This window comes from Ursus arctos, unplaced genomic scaffold, assembly GCF_023065955.2.
Source record: "Ursus arctos isolate Adak ecotype North America unplaced genomic scaffold, UrsArc2.0 scaffold_39, whole genome shotgun sequence".
Classification (NCBI taxonomy): Eukaryota; Metazoa; Chordata; class Mammalia; order Carnivora; family Ursidae; genus Ursus; species Ursus arctos.
Genome location: NW_026623055.1, coordinates 468,568 through 494,092, shown reverse-complemented (window position 1 = coordinate 494,092; position 25,525 = coordinate 468,568). Strand labels below are relative to the sequence as shown.

The window sequence follows — 25,525 nt, the reverse complement described above, 5'->3', positions numbered from 1 at the left end:
TCATTTCCGTTTACCATATCCTAAATGATGAAAATCTGAAGCAGTATATTTAGGGACCTAGATTTCCCATAAACACTATTAGCATCTTTTTAAAGTCTATAATCCATAAAGGAAAAGAGTTTACAACTGCATACGAATGTTCCTGGCATCGTAGAATTCCTCCCCCCAATTAAGAATAATAGGAGATATCTCAATCTTCATCGAATATATTTCTGAAACATTACTTTGCATTCCTGTTTAACCAAATAAAGTGTTTTATTTTATTTTTTTTAAAGATTTTATTTATTTATTCGACAGAGAGAGAGACAGCCAGTGAGAGAGGGAACACAAGCAGGGGGAGTGGGAGAGGAAGAAGCAGGCTCATAGCGGAGGAGCCTGATGTGGGGCTTGATCCCAGAACGCCGGGATCACGCCCTGAGCTGAAGGCAGACGCTTAACCGCTGTGCCACCCAGGCGCCCCCTAAATAAAGTGTTTTAAAGTAACTTACCTTTCCTTGATTTTACAAGATCTTCTAGAAACCAAAAGGAACGATCAAAATTCTATGCTCTCTACTGTTGTTTTCTTTCATATGATAATGAAATGGTTGCATGCAGGAGACTTTTTAATTTTTAAAAATTTTTTTTGAATTTCTTTTTTTTTTAAGATCTTATTTATTTATTTGAGAGAGAGAGTGAGAGAGAGAGAGCATGCAAGGGGGGTGAGGGGCACAGGGAAGAGCAGACTCCCACTGAACAGGGAGCCTACTTCGGGGCTCAATCCTAGGCCCCTGGGATCATGACCTGAGCTGAAGGCAGATGCTTAACTGACTGAGCCACTCAGGCGCCCACAGGAGACTTTCCCTAAAAAAGGTTTTACTGTGGACATTTTCAAACATATGCACAAGTAGACAGAAGAGTATAATGAGTCCTTCGTAAAATAATCGACAATATTGCTTCATGTCATAAAACGTGCAGTCATGGTCAGTGTGGGAGAAGGTTCTTGACACTGGGCCTCCAGTTTCAGAGTTCCCATGCTCTAGTTCCAAGATCCTGATGGATAGCCATCCTCTCACCAAGCCCCAGCTGTGAACGATTGCTGCAGGATTAGTGGTGAAGTATCGCGAGATGAAAAACGTGATTTTCCTGGCTGCTGATGTTATTTGATCGGGTATATTGGACCAGAAATTAAAAACACATCCTATACTTACAGATACACACCCCCAACTCCAGGCACAATTCCTACACTCGAGTAGGAAAGTGACAAGAGTCTTTACTGATCCCATGTTGATTGTATGCTAGGAATGTGGTCATTTCTTTGTCATCCCCCCCTTTTCCTTTAACAGCTGAATTTAGAAAAGTACATGTTACAGTATCTATAAAAAGTATGTAAAGAAAAGTTTGATTCCTTTGAATCTAATGGATCATGTTTTTATTACACATGCAAATAATCAAGTCATTGCCTGTTCCCCAGAGCTGGCTGGAGCCTGAGAGCCATTTGTTTAGGCCTCATCACCATGCTTTCAGCCCTCAGAGCTCAGCGATGACGGTTTCAACCTAATGCAGTCTGTGTGATTTGATCCTTTTGCATAAAGAAAAGTTACTGCTCTTGCTTACTTTCTCAACTCCGCTAAGAAGGAACCCTTGAGCCTCTGGAAAGACAGTTGCATCTGTCCAAGAACATGAGACCACCCCCGCCCCCCCCCCAACGTTTAATCTTTCCTGGTGAGTTGGGAGCATGAAAGTCCTGAAAAGTCTTGCAGTGCAAACCTCCCACAGCGTGGCACAGATGAGTCAAGGAGAAATAAGTACCACTTCTTCACTGCGAATTCTCTGCCAGCTCCTTACCTTCTCACCTGCCTGATACTTGGATTTTGTTTGTGTGGACCGTATCACTGATCTCCCCAAGTATTTATTGAGTGCTGATGACATGCCAGGTGTCTCAAGGAGTGAGGGACTCACACACTGGCGAGCTGTGGGTTCTGTTAAGGGTTCTATTCTTTATCCCAAGGACAGCGGAAGTCACTGAGCTGTCAGAGCAGGGCGGCAACAGGCTAAGTTTGATCTCAAAAGAATTAAAATATGTGGAGAACGGATTACAGGGAGGACAAAACCAGAATCAGGTGGCAGTTAGCAGGTAGTGTGCTTTCTCCGGGACAGAGGTGACGGGAGCAGTTTTGCAGAACCGACGGGTGTGTGACTTGACCAGGACTGTGCAGAATGACATGTGCACACAAGTCTTGGGGCTTGGATTTCTTTAGCACAGAAAAGATATTCCCAGAAGAGAAGAAAGAGAACATACAGATGAGGGGATGGGACCTGCTGCTGGTTTCACTTCAATTCCAGAATGCTGCTGGGTGTCCAGGTTAGCACCACCTGGGCCTCATGCTAGTTTTCCAATTAACAGAACACCAACTTGGGTGGCAGCCCACCAGGTAATCAGTATTGATTCCGAGGGTCCCTGGTACACAGGTGGCAGATTTCAAGAAACCTGTACCCGGGGTTCTCGGTGCTTTCCTGTTCGACAGCACCACCTGGCGGCTGGGTCTAGGAATAACCCAACCGTGAGCACAGAACTTCAGCACCTGTCTCACTTTTCAAGTGCCTGCCGGACTGCCAGGCACTACCTACTTTTCCTTCTCAGCAGGACGGTGCATAGTTTCATCTCTTTCCTCCCATGTTTGCTATTTCTCAGGTGTCAGTTAATCAAAGCTCAGAAAATGGCTATTTCAAAAATACAGAGTCTCCGTTATTCATTCCTTCTTCCCCTTCTCTCTTCCTAATATTGTTGTTTCCCTCTTCCCAAATGTCCCCGTACTTCTGCTTACGTTATTGCTGTTAGCTGTTAAATTATTGTGTCCGTTATCAGTTATTGGGTTCTGCTGACTTAACACTGACATTGATAAAAAACAGCGATCCAAAGTGTATTGACATCTTAATTTGTTTTGAAAATTCCATATATTCCCCCTAAACTTGAAAACATTGGTAAAGGTTCATATTTAGAAACTTGAAATTAAGACTCTTGATATTGCTAATGTACAATGCAATTGAAATTTTAACAATAGAGGCTAAAATTGACATTATTCACTATTGAGCAGATATCCCGTGGGCCAGCACATAAAGAGCAGCGTTGTGGGGCACCTGGGTGGCTAGGTCGGTCGAGCAGTGGAGTCTTGGTTTCAGCTCAGGTCATGATCTCAGAATCGTGGGATCAAGCCCCCTACCAGCTCCATGATCAGTGCGGACTCTGCTTAAGATTCTCTCCCTCTGCCCCTTCACCCCCTCTAAGATAAATACATAAATCTTAAAAAAAAAAAAGTGCAGGGTTGCATGTGGTTAACCACATCAAAAGGCTCTGATGTGCAGAATATTTAAGGAATGACTATAATGCAACAATCGGAAGACAAATAACCTAATTAAAAATGAACAAAGGATTTGAATTTAGACATTTCTCTAAAGAAGACACAAACTATTGCTGTGCCTGGGTGGCTCAGTCGGTTGAGTGTCGGACTCTTGATTTTGGCTCCTGTCATGATCTCAGGGTCGTGAGATAGAGCCCAGCAGCAGGCTCCACACTTAGCCTGGAATCTGTTTGTTCCTCTCCCTCTGCTCCTCCCCCTGCGCACACGCGCTCTCTCTAATAAATTAATAAAATCTTTAAAAAAAAAGACATAAGTTGTCAATCAGCACGTGAAGAGATGTTCAACACTGTTAGTCGTTAGGAAAACAATAATCGAAAGCACAGAGAAAACAATTTCACACCCACTAGGATGGCAAAATCCGAAAGACAGACAATAATAAGTTTTGGTGAGATGTGGAAAAACTGGAGCCTGTACCTATTGCTCGTGGAAATGTAAAACAATTCAGCTGCCTTGGAAACTGTTTTACACTTTGTCAAAAAGTTAGATTTCCCATACGACCCAGCAACTCTGCTCCTAGATATCTACCTAAGAGAAATGAAAACATATGTGTAGACCGTAACTTGTACATGCCAGCATTCTTCATAAGGGCTAACAAGGGAAATAACCCAGATGCCCGTCACCTGAATGAATGAACAAATAATGCGGCACATCGGTGCAGTGGACCATTATCAGGCCATGAAAAGAAATAACGTGTGCATGTTACACATGGAGGAGATCATGCTAAGCAGAAGAAGCTAACAGCAGAGAACACGTATTGTATAATTACATATATGACATGCCCAGAATAGACCATTCCATAAAGACAGAAAATAGACAAGAGTTTGCCAGGGGCTGGGAGGGGGTGGAAAATAGGTAGGGGATTTCTTTCGGGGGGAGGGTGAACGTGTTTTGGAACTAGACAGTGGTGATGACTCCACAACCTTGTGAATAAACAAAAAGCCACCGACTTGTACAATTTTAAAAACAATGAATTTCATGGTATGGGAATTATATTTCAATTAAGAAAGAAAAAGAAAATTATATTTCAAGTAAGAAAAAAAAGATGACAGTCTTTCTGGATTGAAAAGAAAATGCATAGTGGGATGTCCATGTTCTCATTTCTGTTTTGTCAACGGTTATTTCTGATTTATTTTGTGCCAGATTCTTCCAGATTGTATAGAGGCCACAGAAATGAACCAGAATGGACATGGCTCCCATTGACTATAGGATCTGATAACAGATTTAAGCTATGTTTAGAAATATCTATAATATAAGGTAAAGGGTGTTATAAGGGAAGTACATATAACATGAACAGAGACTTCCAACAGAAGGGATCAGGTGGGTTTCAAAGAGGAGGTAACACTTGAGATGGCCTTTAAAATATGGGGAGGATCTAGGTAATATAGGGCGCAGGAAAGGAATTCCAGGGGCAAAGGACAGGGTAAAGCTGAGGAACCAGCAAGCAGAGGGCACGAAGAGGTCCAGGCTGGTGGGTTCACACTGCAGATGAAAGGGGGAAGTGGTTCATGAGAAATGGGGGAGTTTGCACCTTTAGGCTCCCTACTATAAAATAAATAAGTCTTGGGGATGTAATACATAGCATGGTGACCCCAGTTAATAATACCTCATTGTATATTTGGAAGTTGCTAAGAGAGTAGATCTTAAAAGTTCTCATCACAAGAAAAACAATTTTTTGGTAACTACGTGTGGTGACATATGTTAACTAAATTCGTTGCGGTGATCATTTGGCAATATATACAAATGTTGAATCATCATGTACACCTGAAACTAATCTGTTACAGGTCAATTATGCCTCAAAAAATATTAAAACAATGTAACCTTACAATAAAGTTTGCCATCTTCACTCCGCACTCGTGATCTAACAGCATCATGGCCCATACCAACCACCTGCTGGGGTGCAACAGGAAAGGATGGGCACCCACCAGCATTTACTCGTGGTGCTGAGGGTCCTCCTTGCTTGTTACCACTCTGGTCTTCTTCTGACATTCATTTATTTATTAAAGCAGTCATCATGAAAGACACTGGAGACCAAGTAGGAGACAGGAAGGATGAGGTCCCTGGTCCTAGGAGCTTTTTGCTGTCAGACACTAAGCAAACGCATGAATGAAAATATAATTGTGAAATGTGGTCAGTTATGTGAAGAAAAGAGACAGTTACCCTGGGGAAGAATAAAATGGGCAGCCAGGAAGGCCCCTCTGAAGAGGAGGTGATCACTGGGCTCAGATGTGAAGGATAAGATGGAGTTCATACAGGTGAATTGAAAAAAAAAAAAAAAAGACCAGTTTTCCAGGGGTGGAAACTGCAAGCGTGAAGAGGTACCAAAAAGAGGGACAAAGGGACCGAGAGAGTCAGCTGTAAAGTATTCCTGAAATGGCAGGTACTGGTGGTATTTCACACACACACACACACACACACACACACACACACACACACACACACACACACGGCAGGGGTGGGGAGTGATAAGCAATGTAGTTGGGTCATGAAAAAAATGTCCCATGTCTGTGTGTTAGATGATGCGACGGCCAACGATCTATGAACCTTCTTCGATCCCACAAACATCACATTCTGAATGTCATTCCCATGGTTTTAGAAAAATGGCTTACATGTCTTGTCTGCTTCCAAATACAAGTACAGAGACCAAATACCAAATACCAAATACCAAATATGATACCAGAGGTATTTCCCTCCCAATGGTTCTGACGTTTCTCAGTGAGACTTTATATGCTGAATGGTCCACACACACCAATGTGTTTAAACTCTCAGAACTTTAATGATGCTTATGATTTCTCCCCAGAGAGGAAGCAGTCCTTCATCAGTAGGCTCCCAAGGAAACAATTTGCCTTCAAAATGCATAAGTGTTTTTAGCTCGCGATATTGATTGGTATTATAAAACTCACTGTCTAAGACAGGAATCTAGGAACGTTTTTCTTTCCTTACAGTGATGTAGCAAATATCTATGTTTCTGTTCATTTCATCACCGTAAGGAAATAAAAAATATAAAGAAATCGATAGGTCTTTTATCAAAGATTAATGGTGAAACTAAAGTCAGAAATAATTTTAGAAAATATTAAGTGAATTTATCTTAAAAAGCAACTTGGTACGGTGACAGATGGTAACTAGCCTTAGTGTGGTGGTCATTTTATAATGCATATACTGTTGAATCCCTGTCATACACCTGTGACTAGTAGAGTACTGTATGTTAACTAGAATTCAGTTTTTTTTTTTTTTTTAAAGCAATCCTGAGGTTTGGGACAAGAATGACACTTAGAAACAATTCTAAACTCTCATTTGAGCTGTTCAGCCCAGACTCGTGGGGCTTCTTTTCCCTGGGTTCTTGAGACTCTGTGATGGCGGGGTCACTGGTAGCGTAGCTGAAATAGCAGCCGGAACATGGTAGAATCGAGACCTGGAAGGGACGGAGCGTGGATGACACTGGCTGCCGGGACACATGCTACTCCCTGCCTCTAACTTATATGAGCTCGAGTTGGAATTCTATCACTTATGATAGAAAGAGTCTGGCTTAAAACAAACCATGTGCAATTTCTCTACACAACTGGCCCAGTGAATGGCTTCTTATCAGGCTTTCTGCCTTTGAGTTTCAGGTTTATAACTTCAATTTGCTGTCCTGGTGTAGAGAGAAGACAGAGGGGCACAGAACATAAAAGGAGTAAAGTGGTAGGGGGTCCAATAAGAAAGTAGTTCACGGTCCCAGGAAGCCCGCCATTACGTAGGAGTCCAGTAAGTGTCCAAAGAGGCAGTTAGTTTGGACACAAAACTCCTCTTCCAATCCCGACCACGCGACAGAGAGTAGTGACATCACCCTTGCCCCCCCCCCCCAATACCAAAGACCCACTTCGGAGTTTGGTGTTGAATCTTTGGGATCATTAGAACACATTCCAACAAATGGTAATTATCTTCTTTCTGTATTAAACATGTTAAATTTAGGTCTGATGTAGCAAGCCTAATTTATTGTCTCATTATATAATTAGAATCATCCTTGTTGAATTGTAACATATCTATGCTTTTAAAAAATCCTTTTTAAAATTGCAAACATTTATTAATCTTTTACTATGTACGTGCCAGGCAGTACTTTTAAGGGCTTCATAAAAAAAAAAAAGATTTACAGTGAAATACATAGATCTAAAGTGTATAGTTTGATAAGTTTTTGGCTATCTTGAATAAAGTTGATATAAACATTCTGTACAAATCTTTACGTAAACACATGCTTCATTTTTCTTGGGTAAATTCCTAGGAGCGGTATTATTGAGTCTTAGGATAGGTATATGTTTAACTTCTCAAAAAATTACCGACTAATTCTTTGAAGTAATTGTACAATTTTACTTGTACTGCCAACGAAGAGTGAGATTTTCGGTTCTAGATCAGGGCTCAGTAAACTTCAGTTTGCCACCTGTTTGTCTGTAATCCATGAGCTAAGAAGCGTTTAAATGGTTGTGAAACAAAAATCAAAAGAAAAATAATATTTCATGACACTTAAAAATTCTATGAAATTCAAATTAAGTGTTTATAAACAAAGCTTTATGGGAACACAACCACCTTCACGTGTTTCTGTGTGGTCCGTGGCTCCTTTCTTGGTACCATGTAGGCTGAGTAACTGCCACAGAGATCCTATGGCCTGCAAAACAGTCTATTTACCACCTACCCTTTAGAGAGAACATTTGCGGAACCCTGTTCTGCATCCTGGTCAACATTTGGTATTTGCTAGATTTTAAGCCATTCTAGTGGGTGTGAGTTGCTCCCTGTGATCTCAATTTGCGTTTCCTTGATGAGCAGTGATGTTGGCAGCTTACTGGCTCTTCATAGCTCCTCTTTTGTGAAATGTCTGCTTCTAGTCTTCTGCCCATTTTAATTGGCCATCTTTTTATGTCAGTCTGTAGGATTCCTTTTTACGTTCTGGAAATAAGCACTTTGCACCTGTGCTCTGAGGACATTTCCTTCCAGCACTCAGCCTCCGCCCTGCACAGGGGTCTCTTCGAGGCTGGCCACAGTGCATGCATTTTCCAGGAATTCCCATGAGGTCTGCTGGCCTCCGCCTTCTGCACAGCTTGCTTCTGGTCTGCCTGCAGCCTGCTCTCCAAACCCCAGCACCTTAGCAATTCCAGACCACACTCAGCTCCCTTGCCCTACCGCACCACCAAGCTCCACCTCCCTGCATACGGTGGAAGAAATCCTGCCGGGTACCATGATCCTATTTTACAGATAAGAAATTAACTAGATTTTCTTTGCTTAAAGGGAATAAGAACGCTTCCTGGCTGTTCTTGTCTAAGCCCTGGTTGTTCTGAAGGCACGTTGCCTTTACATCCTTCAGTAGGCAAATGGGTAAACAATACGTCCAAACAATGGCACGGTCTTCAGTGATAAAAAGCAATGAGCTATCAAGCCATGAAAGGACATGGAGGAACCTTAAATGAGCGTCGCTAAGTGAAAGACGCCCATCTGAAAAGAGTGCCTACTGTAGGATTCTGACTATGTGACATTCTGGAAAAGGCAAACCTCTGCTGTATTAGTCCGCTAGGGCTGCTGTAAGAAATGACCACTGGTGGAAGGTTCTCTTTCAGAAAAATTTCAATCTCAGCTCGCAAATTCACAAGAAAACTTGACCACTGCTAGGCCACCTACCTGCCGTGCGTGATTTCTCAGTGGTTCGGTTCTCCTCGGGCTCTAAGAATAAGCCTAACATGCAAAGTAGTACTATTTGTACTGGGAGGCTCCTACAGGCTCCCAGAGGCCTTGGATTCTGGCCTCCACACGCATCCAAGCACCTGAGGCCCTTTCTTCTTAATAGTGGCCCTGGTGTCTCAGCTTAAACTGTGAGGAGACTTTTATCCAGCAATCACACAATTCAGATACAACAGCCTGGCGTATTTGGTTACAGAGCTCTGTGTCGAGAGTTAGAAGTACATAGTATACACAGGAGACACTCAATAAATTGTAGCCTCCCCCCTCCCCCAGCGATAACGCTCCTCCTGGAGTCCTCCCCTTCTCTCCCACCCGCATCCAATTCATCAGCAAACTGTTCATCTGGCTTCAAAATCTAGCTAGAAACTGACCACTTCTGCTCACTCCATTGCTACCACCCTGTCCCAAGCCTCCACTGGCTATTTGATTTACTACGAATAGCCAGAGAAAAACCCAGGGTCTTTTTCGTGCCTTATATGTTCCTAAGTGGTTGGCCAACAGCCAGGCTTATTCCTTGAACGCACTAGGTTCATGCAAACCTCAGGGCCTTTGCACTTGCCTCTCCCTATCCTGAGATGCTGTTCTCCATGTAGTTACCTGGTCCCATCTTTTATCCCCTTCAGGCCTTGGTACAAATATCCATCTTCTCAACGCAAGCTTCCTGACCAAGTTATTTAAAATTGCAACCCCAAGCCCATTCAGCAGTCCCTGTGCTCATTAGTTGTCCATTAGCTGGAAGCAATGACAGAGTGCAGCAGAGGCGCCTCATAGGCGGGTCTCCGGACAGAGAAGTGGTTATGGAAACGAGGGGTGGAACTAAAATCCTAGCATCAACTTCCTTTTGTGGTTCTGTTTAGCTGCTGGCACTGGAGGTGCCCTTAGAAAATCCCATGATTCTGAGCTGTTTCTTTAGATCAAACTTGGGCTTTGTCCCCTGTAAGGTGTAGATATTCCGGGGAAAGGGAACACATCAGACCCTGCCCTTACAGTGTGAACTGAGGGAGATGGGAAGGTGGGGGCAGGAAAGTGAGGTCACCACACTCTGCTCTGTGTCCTGGTGCGTCACCTCAATTTTCATAAGGATCCTTCTGGAATGTATTCTCATCTTCATGTTATACTGAAGGAAAGGGAGCTCAGAAATGCTAAGTAACCTTCCAGGGGAGAGAGGGCCAGAATTCCGGACAGGTCCGGGCCCTGGGGGGCCAGCGGGGGGGCTCCCTGCTAGCTCACACAGCTGCTTTCTCTATGGGTACAAGCAGAAGACAAAATAAGAAAGGACAATGGCTCCTCCATATGTAAAGATCAAACTCTGACCCACAGCCTGCAGCACCCAGCCCAGGAGGCCAACCCGCGCTCTGTAGTAACCAGCCCAGGAAGTGCAACCGTTATCCCAATCCTACCTGCCCAGGAAGGCAAACAATAACCCTGTAACAACTGGTCCCAAATGGCCAGGACCTGATTAATAACTGACTGCTTCCTTAATTCCGCCCCCCCCTCCCAATTCAGGACCAACTGGAGGAAGACAAGTATGTAGTCTTAACCAATCAGGATGCCCTATTTCTAGTGAGCCCGCCTACAACTTGCCCTCACTCCCAGCCTCTGTTTCTCTTTTTCCACGAAAAAGCCTCCTGGTTCCGCTGCCTGCCTTTGAGCCCGTCAGGACAAGTTCCGGTGCCTGACCGTGCTGCTGTCACAAGCCCTGAGCGAACAGCCCCTGCTCGCTCTGCTTTGGGTGCTCTTCATTTATTCGCAGTGTGCTCGAGAAGCCGCTGAGTGCTGGTGCGCACGGCTTGTGGATGCTTTGGGTTGATGGAATCATTCCTGGTTAGTGCGAAGGACCACCACAGACCAGCGTCTCACAGCGTTTTGCGAGAAGCGGTGTTCTGTCAGGGTTCCACGGTGCCCACGGCTGGGAACTTCAGAGAGGATGCTCCCAGCACCCTGGGATGGGGGTCCTTCGCTCTCCTCTCTGTCGCCCCTGCCCGGGGAGGGGGCGCAGGGAACAGACTACTCAGTGGACAACACAGGGAGTGGGGTCTCTAAGAGGCGGCTAGTTCAGACTAGTGTGGAAAAGTCTGTTCACCCCCGCAGCTGCGCTCCTTTGGAGCCTGACCCGGTGCTGTTGTGTCCTCCCTTCCCTTAAGAGGGAGCACTGGGTAGCAGAGCCCACGCTGGCTACGGAGGGCCCAAGGAGGGAGACCAGACATTTCCAGTCAGACTGGAAACTCTCCAGAAAAAATGACAAATGTTCTGGTACCATCCTTTGGCCCCCATTGAATGACAAGTCTCTCATAATAAAATGTTGCTTTTGGTAATGGACGTAATCTTTACCTCATTTTATTAAGTGATAGGAATGACTGAAATGCCCCACTTAAGGGCAAGGTGCTGTAAGGAGAAACTGAAAGAAAAGACTGATATCAAGAAAAAGGAGGAGAGGGGCGCCTGGGTGGCACAGTCGTTAAGAGTCTGCCTTCGGCTCAGGGTGTGATCCCGGCATTATGGGATCGAGCCCCACATCAGGCTCCTCCGCTATGAGCCTGCTTCTACCTCTCCCACTCCCCCTGCTTGTGTTCCCTCTCTCGCTGGCTGTCTCTCTGTCACATAAATAAATAAAATCTTAAAAAAAAAAAAAAGCAAGAGGAGGAGAGACAGAAACACGGGAGTGGAGCCCAAAGACCCCACCGCAGGCCACCTGGCAGGTTCTCGGGCTGGGGGAGGGCACAAGTAAGCGGGCTAGACAGCTGGGGCCGGCCCTCAGCATCTTGGACTAGCCAGAGCAGGGGCACATTCACGTGGCGGAACCTGTCCTCGCCAGTCGATCACTGGCCGTCCCTGGCCCATTCCTCACTGCTCCTACCCTCTGTCCTAAGTCCCTGGGCCCAAAGTAGGTCCTGGGCCCCTACTGAGGGTCAGGGCACAGAGGGCCATGCCGAGAGTTCCTGTGGAAAGCCAGTGTCTTCCACCATGCTGTCCGACGAGTTCTCTTTAGCACATTGAACTTCTTTGTACAGAGAAAACCTATATATAGTAAAAAAAAAAAAAAAAAAAAAAAAAAGAGTAGCTCCCGATATACTGTGTGCTCCAGGCTGTGACCCACGGTGGGACCAATTGCAATCCACGGTGTTTAGGCTCTTTTGAAGAATGCCTATGCTGCTTTTCCCTTTTTTTCCATTTTGGCTTGAGTAACAGGACTTTGAAAACCCACCATCTATTTTCCTAAGTGAACCTTCAGCTACACTTGATTTAAATCAGGGACTACTTGCGCTTAGGAATTTTAGGTCCCGGGAGAGGCTGAGGCAGAAACAAAAGGCCTTCCTTGGGCCGCAGCAGCGTCTGAGGAAGCATGCCTCTCCGGGTCACTTGGGAGGCTGGCTGACACCAGATCACCCCTCTCCCTCCATCCACAGGTGACCACAGAACTCCGGCGTCTGTACCCGAGCGAGACCATTGGCCCTGACCCCCTGCGTCCTCTTACGAGCTGATCATTGCACCCAAACCCAAATGGCAGAGGTTGCTTCTGAGAAAATGCCATAGATCAGAAGAGGGCAGTGGATCTGAATATTAAATAAACATTGGCCATTAGGCACAGCAGAGTGCATCAGACCTCCTGCCTCTCTGCCTGCTTCTTGGTTCCACGCGGCACTGAGAAACAGTTATGTTCAGCACGCTACAACATTAAAACATCATTCTACGATAAAGTGCCTGTTAAAAGAACTTCAGAGATAAAGAATTATGTAACTGTCCCTTATTGGTCCAGAAAGGAAAGTGATTCAGTAGCTGGCCCACCCCACCCCCACCCCACGGCGTCTGATTGGCTTCCTTTAGCACTTTGAACTTCTTTGTACGACAAAAACCTATAATAACCAAAGAACGAGGACACTCCCTCATGTTCCAAGAAGGTCACATAAGTCGATTACATCGTATCTGAACTGGACTTCGAAATCTGCGGTGGAAGCAGAGTTTTAATGCAACCATGGAAAATGTGCTGTTTTTGGCTTTTCATTTGTTCTGAGAGGAACCTTAATGTTCTGTATTCCAACAAACCACTCAAAATGGAAAAAAAAAACACAAAAAAACCCCCAACCCCTTAACTTTATAAACAGAAATATATTCAACAGGGGCGTCTGGGTGGCACAGCGGTTAAGCGTCTGCCTTCGGCTCAGGGCGTGATCCCAGCGTGATGGGATCGAGCCCCACATCAGGCTCTTCCGCTATGAGCCTGCTTCTTCCTCTCCCACTCCCCCTGCTTGTGTTCCCTCTCTCGCTGGCTGTCTCTATCTCTGTTGAATAAATAAAAAAATCTTAAAAAAAAAAAAAAGAAATATATTCAACAAGTGTATTTTCACTCCTTGATGAGAAAGTGGTCTGGAAGTGGGACTTGGGGACCTCCCCCTGGCAGCTCCGTTGTGCCGCCTTGTCCCTCCATCCTCAGTGCCCCCTGGTTCCGGGCTGTGCTGTGTCGTATGGGTGCTTAATGTCCTTGTCTCCTGCATGAGGCCATGAGCTCCTGAGGACAATTTCGTGTGCTGACCCCCAGAAGAACATGGCATGGCACAGGGGCCATTAACTGCGATAGATTTAGTGAGCGAAGAGCCCACAGTACAGCACTGACATCTTCTGGAACATACTACTTGCTCCGCCGTCAAACAGCAGATCGATATGCAGCCTACACTCCTCTGGGACAAGCCAGCTTTTGTCTTGTCCTAGGTTTCCTTCTCGGGGAGCTGTGGGCTTACAGTTTGTCTACACTGGCCTCTGAGGCTGACCAGCCCTTGCGGGCTCAGGTAGGGTGAGGCCCGAGCACTGCTGGGGATCAGCAACCCCCTTCTCATTCTGTCTTGCTCCATCCTATGGGCCCTAATCCGCTCTCTGTGTCTTGCTCTGCTCATCCAGAATGGTGATCTGTGCTGCAGGGCCGCCGATTTCGGTAGCTGGCCTACCTCTGATTAATTGTCTTTCCCCTAAAGAAGAAATACAATGTGGGGCTAAGTTCATCTGATGATTCTGACTCAACCTGAGGCCTCTTACCGAGAAGCCACTCATGGGGAAGGAAGAATCAGAAATTCAGGGCTTGGCCTCCCAGCTGGAACGTGCACGGAGTTGCAAAATTGTACTCTCTCGATGCTCCTAGAAGCTCCGGCAAAACACAGTCGCTTCTCTGCAGTTAAGTTAAAGGCTCCACACTGTGGCTTGGCATTTATTCTTACAACCATGCTCTTTCAAACTATTAAACAACAGTTCATCAGAATTATACCATCAAAAATTCCTCGCCCATACTGGGCAGGGAAGAGTTGCTGATGCCTGGACCCTAGGTAAGCTTTTCCTCTCACCCCGACCTGTTTTAAAACCACTCTGATGAAAACTTAAAACAAAATCTGATGAAGTCCTTACGACACTAGTAAATAAACAGAGTGCCCATTGCTTTAATGTGGACAGGTTTTGAGCGTCACATGACAGCTCCTGCATTTGACGATGAATATAATCCATAAAAAAACGAGATAAACTTTTGTTTTCTTCATGTCTCTTCACAGTCAGTCTCCCCTGATGGCGTAATTCATAAAAGGCAGCTTCTAGTATTGATTTCCGAGGCACTCTGATGGCGGGAGGTAAAAGGAGCACTGTCCTTCCCATTCCACACGGCTGTATCCTGCCACTCAAACTTCCTTCATGCTCTCAAACCGTCAGTGCTATTTGGTCAGCACCCCAGGTCTCTGTGACATCCTGGGAGCTGTGTGTACTTCTGGGTTCTTTCTGTAGCTCTCTGATGAATAGGAAAATCAGGCTGCCAGGCGCGAGCTCCCGGCAGGTTTCAGCAGGTTTCAGGATGCTTCTGCTGGGGTGTGCATGCAGGATGGAGAGAAGCATTACGCACTTATGTGCAAACTCCAACATTGCCCTAAGCCACTGAGTTCCTACCTTCCTTGTGCTCGCCTGTGAATAACACACCCGAAGGAAGGAGGGTACCTATCATATTGTTAGCCTTCTACGTAACCCTAATAATGGTATTATTAACCCGTGCTGTGTCCATTCACCACACAGCACGTGCACGCTCACACTGCTGTTTCTTTTGTGGCCTTCTGTCCTTTTCCTTTGACCACGCTGTGGATTTCTCCTGGGCTGAGACTGTGTTCTCTACCCCTTGGAATCTCCGTATTACCCAGAGAAGCCCCTGCCACATAGTAGGCTCTCAAAGAAATGTTGATGGTTGCTGAGCAGTAGAAACGATGCAATGAATAAAGCAACATTTTCCCTTGTAACTCAAGGTATGGATAGAATCGCTCCTTGTTTTCCTCTTACACCAAGTATCCTTCTCCTGAGTTTTTCCTGGAAGACTCTTAGGTCGTGTTTCACTTCCTGGGAGAGAAAACTCGCTTCTCAGCTGCAGAAAAAATATGCTTAGTGAATGCCAATCCAAGGCATAGGGATGCAGGCCTTCCCTAGGTCTCTTCCGTTAGGGTTAAAGAGGAGTTGACCCGGTGGGATGTTTTCACACGTCCGTGTCCTCTATCAGCCAGCAGCTGTACCTGTAGCCTACACTGGCCTTCTGACGGCTTGCATCTTCTCTGCCCTGAACACGGCAAGTGAAGCGTTGATGGGGGGTCAGGGGGAGCAGATAACATCCTGTTTCTCTTCAGTGGCATCAAGTATGGCCCCTTTTGACAGGAGCAGCGTAACGATGCTGTGACTGCTTCTGACCAAGACGCAGAGATCAGGCAGCCTTACAGAGCAGATGGAAGGGCAGCCTGGAGGGACAGGGCACGGCGTGCGGCTCCCCAGCACTGGGGAGGGGCTGAATTGCGGTGTGAGTGTAAAATCCTTCTTGGGAGGGAAAAATTTACCCCTGGTGCTGCAGATGGAAATGTCTTCAAGTGGTGCTTCTTTATTCATAAACCACAGCTTTCAATAACAGGACACGATCTTTCCTACTTTGGTCAACTTTTTGGACTTTTTAAGAGAAGGGTCTGATGCTCATGGCCCTGAGCTCTTCCTCTTGGGATCCTAATTCAAGGATAAGAATCTTTCTATTTCTCTACTAAGGGAATTAAAAAAAAAGTACTTTTTTATTTTTTAATTTTTATTTATTTCTTTTAAAAGATTTTATTTATTTATTTGTCAGAGAGAGAGAGAGAGAGCACAAGCAGAGGGAGCAGGAGAGGAAGAAACAGGTTATCTGCTGAGCAGGGAGCCCGATGCAGGATTCGATCTCAGGACCCTGGGATCATGACCTGAGCTGAAGGCAAATGCTTAACCAGCTAAGACCCCCAGGCCTCCCAAGATTTAATTTTTTAGAGCAGTTTTCGAATCACAGCAGAGGTGGCTGGGGAGTACAGAGATTTCCCACGTACCCCCTGCCTTCCTGCAGCCTACCCCTCTACCAACATCCCGCACTCCGTATCAACAGAGCTATACATTTGTTACAGTGGATGACCCATCAATGATGCATCTTTAGGGGCGCCTGGGTGGCGCAGTCGTTAAGAGTCTGCCTTCGGCTCAGGGCGTGATCCCGGCGTTATGGGTTCGAGCCCCACGTCAGGCTCCTCCGCTGGGAGCCTGCTTCTTCCTCTCCCACTCCCCCTGCCTGTGCTCCCTCTCTTGCTGGCTGTCTCTCTATGTCAAATTAATAAATAAAATCTTTAAAAAAATGATGCATCTTTATCCCCCGATGTCCGTAGTTTATCTTAGGGCTTTCCCTTGGTGATGTGTAGTCCATGGGTTTGGACAAATGGATAAGGGTGTGTACCCACCATTACAGTATCATACAGATAGTTTAACTGCCTTAACATTCCTCTGTGCTCTGCCTGTTCATACTTAGCGAGGGAATTTTTAAACTCTAGGGGGCAGTTTTCACCAGCTCCCTAAACACAATTAGCGTCACTTCTTCAGCTGACGGTCTGATTCTCCTCTCTTTTTCAGTTAAAGAGTTTGTTTTGGTTTGAAACCAACTAGACAAAATAACTAAGTATTAATACATTTAGACATGAAGTACATTATTCTGGGTGCTGTGGGGGTAAGGAACAATCATTCAGGGTTGTTCGTATATCCCGTTGCCTTATTTATGTCCCGGGGTTTTGACAGTCTCCTGGTTATCTTTCAAGATCATGAGCGGATTTTAGGTCTTAGTAGTTTGGTCTTACCTTTGAAAATGCTTATGCTTGGAAACTTTTCATAGGCTTAATTAGCTAGAGAATTCGCTAGATCTCTTGGTCTCAACTCAACTGAACAATCTGCTTGGTGCTGAAGAATTTCAGTCTAAACTGCAAATGTGTCGGACAGTGTCAAGAGGACAGTGACGGGTGGTAGAGGGAGGGAGGCTGGCCCACATACCTGAATGCCAGACGGCAGACTCGTGGCCAACGCCAAGCCAGCCAGGGCTCACTCAGGAGCCCTTGTGAGTGGAAAGATCTGATAATTCTTCTCCTGTCCTCTCTCTCTTCACCTGCAGGTGGCAACCACCTGTAAACTTTCTGTGGTTTCATCTGGATCCTTCCGAACTGTTTCCTTAAGGCCAGCTTTGAAAGCTGTGGTCACCACTCTTGTGCACACAGCCTCCCCCCGCCCGCCCCCCGCCGAATGGGCTCTGGGACGGCTTCACCATTCCCACGTCCAGAGGTCTTCAGCCTCCTGTACCACCTTTGCATAAAGGGCAAACCTAGTGGATTCCTTTTCAGTCTTTATTCTTGAACTTCCAGCTGAAACTCCTGGCTACTCCCTTCTTCCCGAAACTCCGTCTTTCTTGGCTTCTCCCAGTGGTCTTTGTTATTCTTTATACCTTTCCTTCTGCAGCACTCTTCTGAAAGATGGGAGCTCTGTGTTCTGTCTTGGGCTCTCTTCTCTTACTGTGCACATTGTCCCGGGGTGGCCTGTGCCTGCCCCCCGGGCCCGTCGCCAGTGGGTTACTCCTTAATGTCTGTCTCCAGCTCAGGAGGCCCCATGGGGTCCGGACCCTCCGTGAATGCCCGTCTGCTTCCCCGATGATGCCCACTGGCTTCTCATGGGGGCTCACCTTCAACACATCCAAAGTGGAGCTCATTGTTCTCCTTCTTCTCCACCTGCCCCTTCCTCTTAAATCCTTTATGGTGGAGCATGTCATTGCCATTTTGCCTAAGAGAGAAAACTAAGAGTTCAGAGACTCCTCTCCACTTCTACTTTCCGTCATCTCCTCAGTCACCAGATTCAGTGGGTTCCATTTTGCCTCCGTCCCAATCCTTTCTGGCCCTTCTTCTTTGTCGTTACCATGTCAGCTTGTGTTCACCTCTTCACATCTCTTGACTGGATCATTGCAATGGTCTCCAGCTGGCTCTTTGCCAGTTTGGTGCAGTGAAGCCAGACCGCCTGGGTTTGAGTCCTGGCTCCATCCCAGAGTAACTGGGTGAGCCTGGAATGGGGTTAACTGTTTTAGGTTGTGTGATCTCATGTGACCATTTAGTTTATAATTTAGAGTGTGGGTATCACAGAGAGAAGTGGTTGAGCTCCATATAGAATTCAGAGACTGTGCCAATTTATGGAGCGTTCACCGTGTGCTAAGCTCTACGCCAAGCACGTTTACGTACAACTTTCTCAGTTAATTTCACTGAATCCTCTCAGTTACCATGTGGCATCAGGATTATTATTGATATGGAAACCGAAGTCCTAAGCTAAGGTCACAAAGCTGGAAAATGGGCACGCTGCAATTTCAGACAAAGTCTGTCTGACACCAATGCCTTGCTCTTAACCACCCTGCATCTCTTTGTGGATCATAAGTATATCCTCAAGTTTTGAGAGTATTCATAAAAATAGTTATAGATTCCACTAACACCCTTAACCACAGTAGAGGACATTCACTTTGAGTCCTTTTCAGGGCCAGTACTAATCATCTGTTTTAACAGGAATGGGCTTGCAAGTTGTTATGGACTGAACTGTGTCCCCTCAAAAGCGAATATCGAAGCCGTGATCCCCAGTGTGACTATTGGAGATAGGTAATTAAGGTTAAATAAGGCCATAAAGGAGGAGCCCTAATCCAATAGGGTTTGTGACCTGGTAAGGAGAGGAAGGGAGACTGTGCCCTGTTCTGCTGTGAGAGGACCCACAAGAAGCTGGCCACTGTAAGCCAGGAAGAGAGCCTTCAACTGACACCGAACCCTCCTGGACCTCGATCCTGGCCTTTCCAGCCTCTGTAAAGTGTGAGGAGATCAATTTCTGTGGCTCGAGCCACCCCGTCTGTGGTATTATCACAGCCAAAGCTGACTAAGACCCAAGTCAAAGAGAGCAGCTTTGAAGGAGTGCTCTGACCTTCCGGTGCTGGGACACCGGTCAAAGAACAGCTTGAATTCTGGGGATGGAATCTGGCTTCACATAAACAATGGCCGCATCGAGCCTACACTATTGTAGTGAATAGATTGTACAATAAAATGATACAGAAGTTGTGCCTAAAATGCCACAATGGCACAGGATCCCCTTCCAAGGCGGTAAGGAAGTGTGACGCTTTTGTGTCTTCAGGAAAGTGAAGGCATAGCCAGAGTAGCTGGGATTTCCACTGACTTTAAAAGCCCCGGTGCTATAGGGGGCTGGGGCAAAAGGAGAGCAGCGACCGGATGAGGATGTGGCACAGGTGTCCACGCAGCTTGAGTGCACCGCACAACCCAAAAGCTGCTGTCTTGGCCACTGTACGCGTTATCGCAGATGAAGAAAAAAACAACGATGACATTTATTTGAAAAACAAGTGATCAACACCCCACAGCGGAGAATATTCCATGCTTTTGTCACCGCACCAAGCACTTCCTCTTGCCGCAGCTACAGACACAGACGGTGGGCGTTCTGGTTTATACTAATAGCCAAATGCAGAGGAAAAGCAGCACATGTCCCAAAGCGACTGCTCTTGAAGGGTGTTTTCCTGGCAGAGAAATAGCAATCACGAAAAATGTGACAGGAAGTAGTTGAATAAAGAACATGAAGAACTGGTGGCCTGTGGACTGAATCGGGCACATAGAGCGTATTTTATTAATTTGAGCCGACGCTTAAAAATAAGTAGTATCCGATGAAAATGGGCATTTCTATCTTTTTCTGGAAATTCAGAAGACCTGGCAACACTGGGCTTGCATTCTCACAGAGCAACAATGCGTTGAAGCTAGGACTGTCCCTTTTAGACGGGGCACGTTTTCTTTCTCTGAAACCTCCTTCTGAATTGTGTCCCCCCACCCCCATTCATAAGTTGAAGCCCCTAACCCCCAAAGTGACTGTACTTGGAGACGGGTCCTCTAAGGGGCTATCAAGGTTAAATGAGATCCTAAGTGTGGGTTCCTAGTCTGATTTTTCCCTCTTCCCTTGTGCACAGGCATACAAAGGAAAGGCTGTGTGAGGACACGGCAAGAACGTGGCCATCGGCAAGCCAGGAAAAGAGGTCTAAGGGAAACCAGTTCTGCTGGACCTCAAACTTGGACTTCCAGCCTCCGGAACCATAGGGAAAAAATGGCTGTTGTTTCCACCGCTCAGTGTGTGGCACCTTGTGATAGCAGTTCAAGCCTACTAATATACAGCTCACGCTCTGGAGAAGAGAGTTCTCTGAGAATTCCTCCCTGTGGCCCACTCTACATGCCTATCATCTGACCACCTCTCGAGACCATTCCCTCCCCATTCCTACTATACTGCTCTAGCTCTGACTCCAGGATCCCTTCAGGTGGCCTTTTAACTGGAACTTCCTTCTTGTCTGCACCCCACCTCTGTTTCCCCTTAAAATCTAGCCACCCCATGCCTGAAAGAATGCTCCATCTAAGAGTTAAAACAGAACCACATCAGTCTTGCTGTTAAGCCCTCATGGTCACAGTGGCTCCCAGACTCCTGTGTTCCTAGCACCACGTGGGGTACTAAGTCCTGTGCAGGAAACAAAGCTCAGGTCATCGGGATGGACCCATGTGTGTGTTGGCATGCATCAAAGCACCCATGAAGCGTGTGGGCTATAACAAAGTGCCAAACAAGAGGTGCAAAGAGAATTCAATATGGGCATGAGGGAGTTACACATTTATTCCCACTGGAGGACTCTGGGCGTGTCTCCTGGAGGAGATGTCATCATGGAAGATGGGACAGCCTCCGACTAGCGAGCATGGAGTAAGGAAGGTCCCTAAAGTGCATGCGTCCTTTCTGAGCCTGTGAGTTCTCCAATGCACATTCCAGAATAAGTGAATGGGGTCAGTGAGCAAGATGAATGCCTATTTAACTTAACGGCAGCAGAAGCAAACATTTGAGGACATAAATGGTCAGTAAATCGTACTTTTGATTCAAAGATTTCCAGCTAAATCCACTCTCAATCTTAACAAAACCAAGAACCTTTCTCAGTTTAATTAAAATCTATACAAAGTCCAATAAACAATGTCATCCTGGGGCGCCTGGGTGGCACAGTCGTTGGGCGTCTGCCTTCGGCTCAGGGCGTGATCCCCGCGTTATGGGATCGAGCCCCACATCAGGCTCCTCCGCTATGAGCCTGCTTCTTTCTCTCCCACTTCCCCTGCTTGTGTTCCCTCTCTCGCTGGCTGTCTCTGTCTCTTCAAATAAATAAAAATAAAATCTTAAAAAAAAAAACAACAATGTCATCCTGACACAACAGTATGTGTTTTCCTGTTGACATTATCAGATGGAAGATACAATATACTTTAAGTCATTCAACATATGTACCAGAAGTTGGCTCTTTGGAGCCCACCATTGCCTTCTGTAGATATTCTCTCCCAGTTCCTTTTCATAGAATCATTAACTTATTAATTTTTACATATATCAAGCATGTTCTGCCTCACATATCCTTTTATTTAAAAAAATTTCTGTTCAACTGCACAATCACATGAAAACTACATTACATCGCCCCAACTCTAGACCTTTTTTATTTTATTCTTCTTTCATTTCTTGAGACCACAATCCTCTCCTTTTTGAGTTATTTTAATATGAGGCACTTAAACTTTTTGGCTTGAGTAATTTCAAATTAGTTTCTTTCCAGAAAAATAAGTGGGTAGGAGCCTACTTTGAGCACTTGCATTTCTGAAGATCTTAGAAACAAGTAATGGTTTAATGAGGTATGAAATTCTAAGATTACTTCTCGGTATTCTCAGACCTCTGGAAACATTGTTCCGTCATAGCGTAGAAGTTAGTACTGTAGATGAAAACTGTTTCTGATCTGGTCCTCTTCCCTTTTCAGGTAAAATGCTTGCTTATTTTTTTTTTCTTCTCTCCCCCCCACCCCCCGCCTCCCCGCCCTCGGCAAATTTTCCTTTACCTTAGAATTCAGCAGCTAGGTTTGTGTTGTTTTAATTATTCATTCTTGCACTAAGTGAGCTCTTTCAGACTAAAAACTTATTTGGTTCTCTAAATGTTAAATAAAAGCCCCTTCATTTATAACCAGGGATCTTACTCAAGTCATGGAATGGGTTCCTTTCCTATGCATAGCAGAATACAGAGGTAAACAGTTATTTTTTCCTTATATCTCACAAAATTGGGGTCAAAGCCCACATGTTAAATTTTCGTTGTTGTTTTTTGCCTTAACATTTAAAAGGCAACAAGCAGCCTCAGAAATTCATGATTTTTTTTTTTTTTTATTCTACAGTAGAGTGCATAGAAAATGCTTTCTGGGTGTTAACTTGGAGAAGCACTGCTATGCTTGCTACAGCTAAAGCTCTGAGAAAACCCTAGCAAACCGTGTAGTAGTTTGTTCCCTTGAAAACGCTGCTGATTCGGTGCCCACTTTCTTGCAGGCCGTCAGCACCATGCGCAGCTCCTGGGGAGCCTGCCGCGCTACTCTGCTTCTGGTTCTGAAAGAGAAGCATGTTCTGGGAGCACTGGGGTTGAAATTACTCAAAGAAATAAAAGTGCCATATCTTCAGCTGTTGAAGTTACTTCTCCAAAAGGAACGAGCCACACCTACCGACAACTCTGCCCTAATTCTGTGATTGGAATGAAAGCTTTGCGGTCACGCTAAAAGGTCTTACAGTCTCCTGCCATTTGCGTTCTTAAAACAAAGTGCAGAATGACTGCACCGTTGCAGGAAATGAGATGCTCGCGTTAGCCATCCCTGCGGATTACAGACTGGGGAAGTAAATCAATTGAGGGGGGCGGGGTGGAAATTCCCAGAGAAGCTCATTAATTAGTAATAAATGGGCAATTGGCCAAAATCACGAGGTGTGGAAAGCAGCAAAATCACCCGGTAACGTGTTCTCGGCCGAATCACGAAAGTAAATATTGTCGGTGTAAAAATCAATGTAGCGACGATTTTAGCCTGCCCCAGCTCCCCGCACACTTCTGCGACCGTAGCCCACCCGGCGCGGAACGAGAGGGGCCCTGCGCCCGGGGCGGGGCGCGCGCCGACGACACCTACCCAGCAGCAGGAGCCGGTGCGTCTGCTGCAGGTCGCGCTTCTGCTCGCGGAGCATGCGGTCGATGCTCCTGCTGACCTTCCTCGCCTCCCGCTCTGCCTCGCGCTCCTCAGCCCGCGGCTGCTCAGGACGCCGCCGCCACTCCTTCTTCCGGGCGGCTTTGGGCCGCGCGCACGCCAGACTGCCGCCGGCGCCCGGAGGGAGAGGGGCCGGGGCCGCGCCGCCCCCCACCGCCGCCCGGGGCAGGGCGGGGGTCGGGGCCGGGACCGGGGCCGGGCCGGGCCGCGCGTCCTCTGCAGGCGCTTCCGAGGAGGCGCGGGGGACGTCCTCCGGATCCCCGAAGAGCAACGGCCGCAGACTGTAGCACAGACCCATGTGGACGCGGGGGTGCGGGGTGCGGGGGGCTCAGGCCGGGGCCCCGGCGGAGGGGCGGGAGGGGGCTGCACCCGGACCCGGCGCGACGCTGCCGTGCGGGCTGGGGGTGTGGCCGGCCCGGGCCGGGGGCCACGGCCCCTCACTGTCCCAGAGGGCCATTTTGCATTTTCCGCTGGGTGCAGGGGGTGGCGGCCGCCTGGACTGGAGATCACCTGATAACGCGGCGAGCGGGCCGAGCCTACAGGCCTCCGCGAGCCCGGCCCCCGTTACCGTAAATACCGCCTCCCGGGCCGTCCCTCGTTACCGTAAAAACCGCCGCCAGAACCGGCCCCCTTTTACCGTAAATACCGCCGCTAGGGCCGGCCCTCGTTACCGTAAATACTGAAGCTTTGGTGCTTCCGTTGTTGTACATACCACCGCCGGGTCCACTCTGGTTACGGTAAATACAGCCGCCTGCCCCGGCCCCCGAGACGGTAGGCACCGCCTCGCGTTCTGGTCTTCGGTACCGTAAATACGGTTGCCCGAGCCTAGCGTGCAGCTGCGGACAGTGCCGCAGTGGCGGTGGTGGTGCTGTCACCACCCGGAGCTGCCATTGCAGCACTTAAAAAACCACCGAAGCTTCGATCTGGGACAGTGGTAAATAAGACCGGGAAGAGATGGGGATGCTAGCTTTCAGATCTTGAACTGCCGGATGTATTACCTGGCAGAGATCACCGCACCTTGCCTCTCCTTTTTCACTTACATCGTACACACAAGCAGACATGTCTGCACGCTTTTGATCCTTACCTTAATTCTGTTATGCCTTTGATCTCGACAAAATCTCCAGGTCAGGAGGTCCATGACATCATTTTTAACAATTACACTTATTAAAACATTGAAAAGGAGAACATGTAATTGTCATACACTATTTTTGTTAAAGCGAATATATGTAATTGCACTTTCTATCCTATTTTTTAATCCACAGTACAGGGGAGAGAGAAGCGAGAGGCATATTCAGACCGGGTGCCGTTTCTCCAGGCCTCTTACGGATACAGCCCCACCAGACATCCCCATTGTCTATTATTTCCCACTTAATATCCATCATCCTATCGAACAACTGTTGAAAATTTCGATAACTTTTAAGAACTCTGCTATAACACGTGTTCTTTAATTTCTACCAAATGACATGAAATACTATAACTGGTAAATATATCTAATGTAAATTCCATTAATAGCAGCAGATTGGTCTCTTTAATACAACGCCCTACTCACAAAGATACATTGCACCAATTGGCACTCGGTGTAAATATTACATTTGATTTTTTATTATTTTTTTATATTTTGAAAGAGAACTTTTTATTACTTTTATGTACAGAAAATTCAACAGTATCCACTCATTCCAGTTTGGTGCCCAGTTCTTTAGCCTTTGTCTTTTCCAGCTTGGCGATGTGAGCCACTGACTTTGGACCCAGGACGTGGCCTCCCCAGTGACGGTGGATCTCATCGTATCTGCTATTGTAATTGGTCCTGATGGCTTCCACCAGCTTAGCCAGAGCTCGTCTTCCTGGGTGAAGGCCACATTGGTACAGATCTTCCTGTGGACCAGACACCCGAGCCTGGCCTTCCCCTTGATAATGCAGTAGGGAAACCCCATCCTATAACACAGAACAGGCGGGAAGACAGCCAGCTCAATGGGACCCACATCGTGTGCAATCACTACCAGCTGAGCCTTCTTGTTTCCCACTG

General features: G+C 46.6%; 1 protein-coding gene across 1 annotated transcript in view; it reads right to left on the bottom strand.

Moving 5' to 3' along the window:
• Nucleotides 1-23,528, bottom strand: part of LOC125282341 (guanine nucleotide-binding protein G(olf) subunit alpha-like) — a 54,519-nt gene extending 30,991 nt beyond the window's left edge. Inside the window, exon 1 of the mRNA XM_048216939.2 lies at nucleotides 23,428-23,528. Within this exon, the coding sequence (XP_048072896.1) occupies nucleotides 23,428-23,482 (55 nt within the window). The 5' untranslated portion in view covers nucleotides 23,483-23,528. The remainder of the gene's footprint in view (nucleotides 1-23,427) is intronic.
• Nucleotides 23,529-25,525: the final 1,997 nt, after the last annotated feature.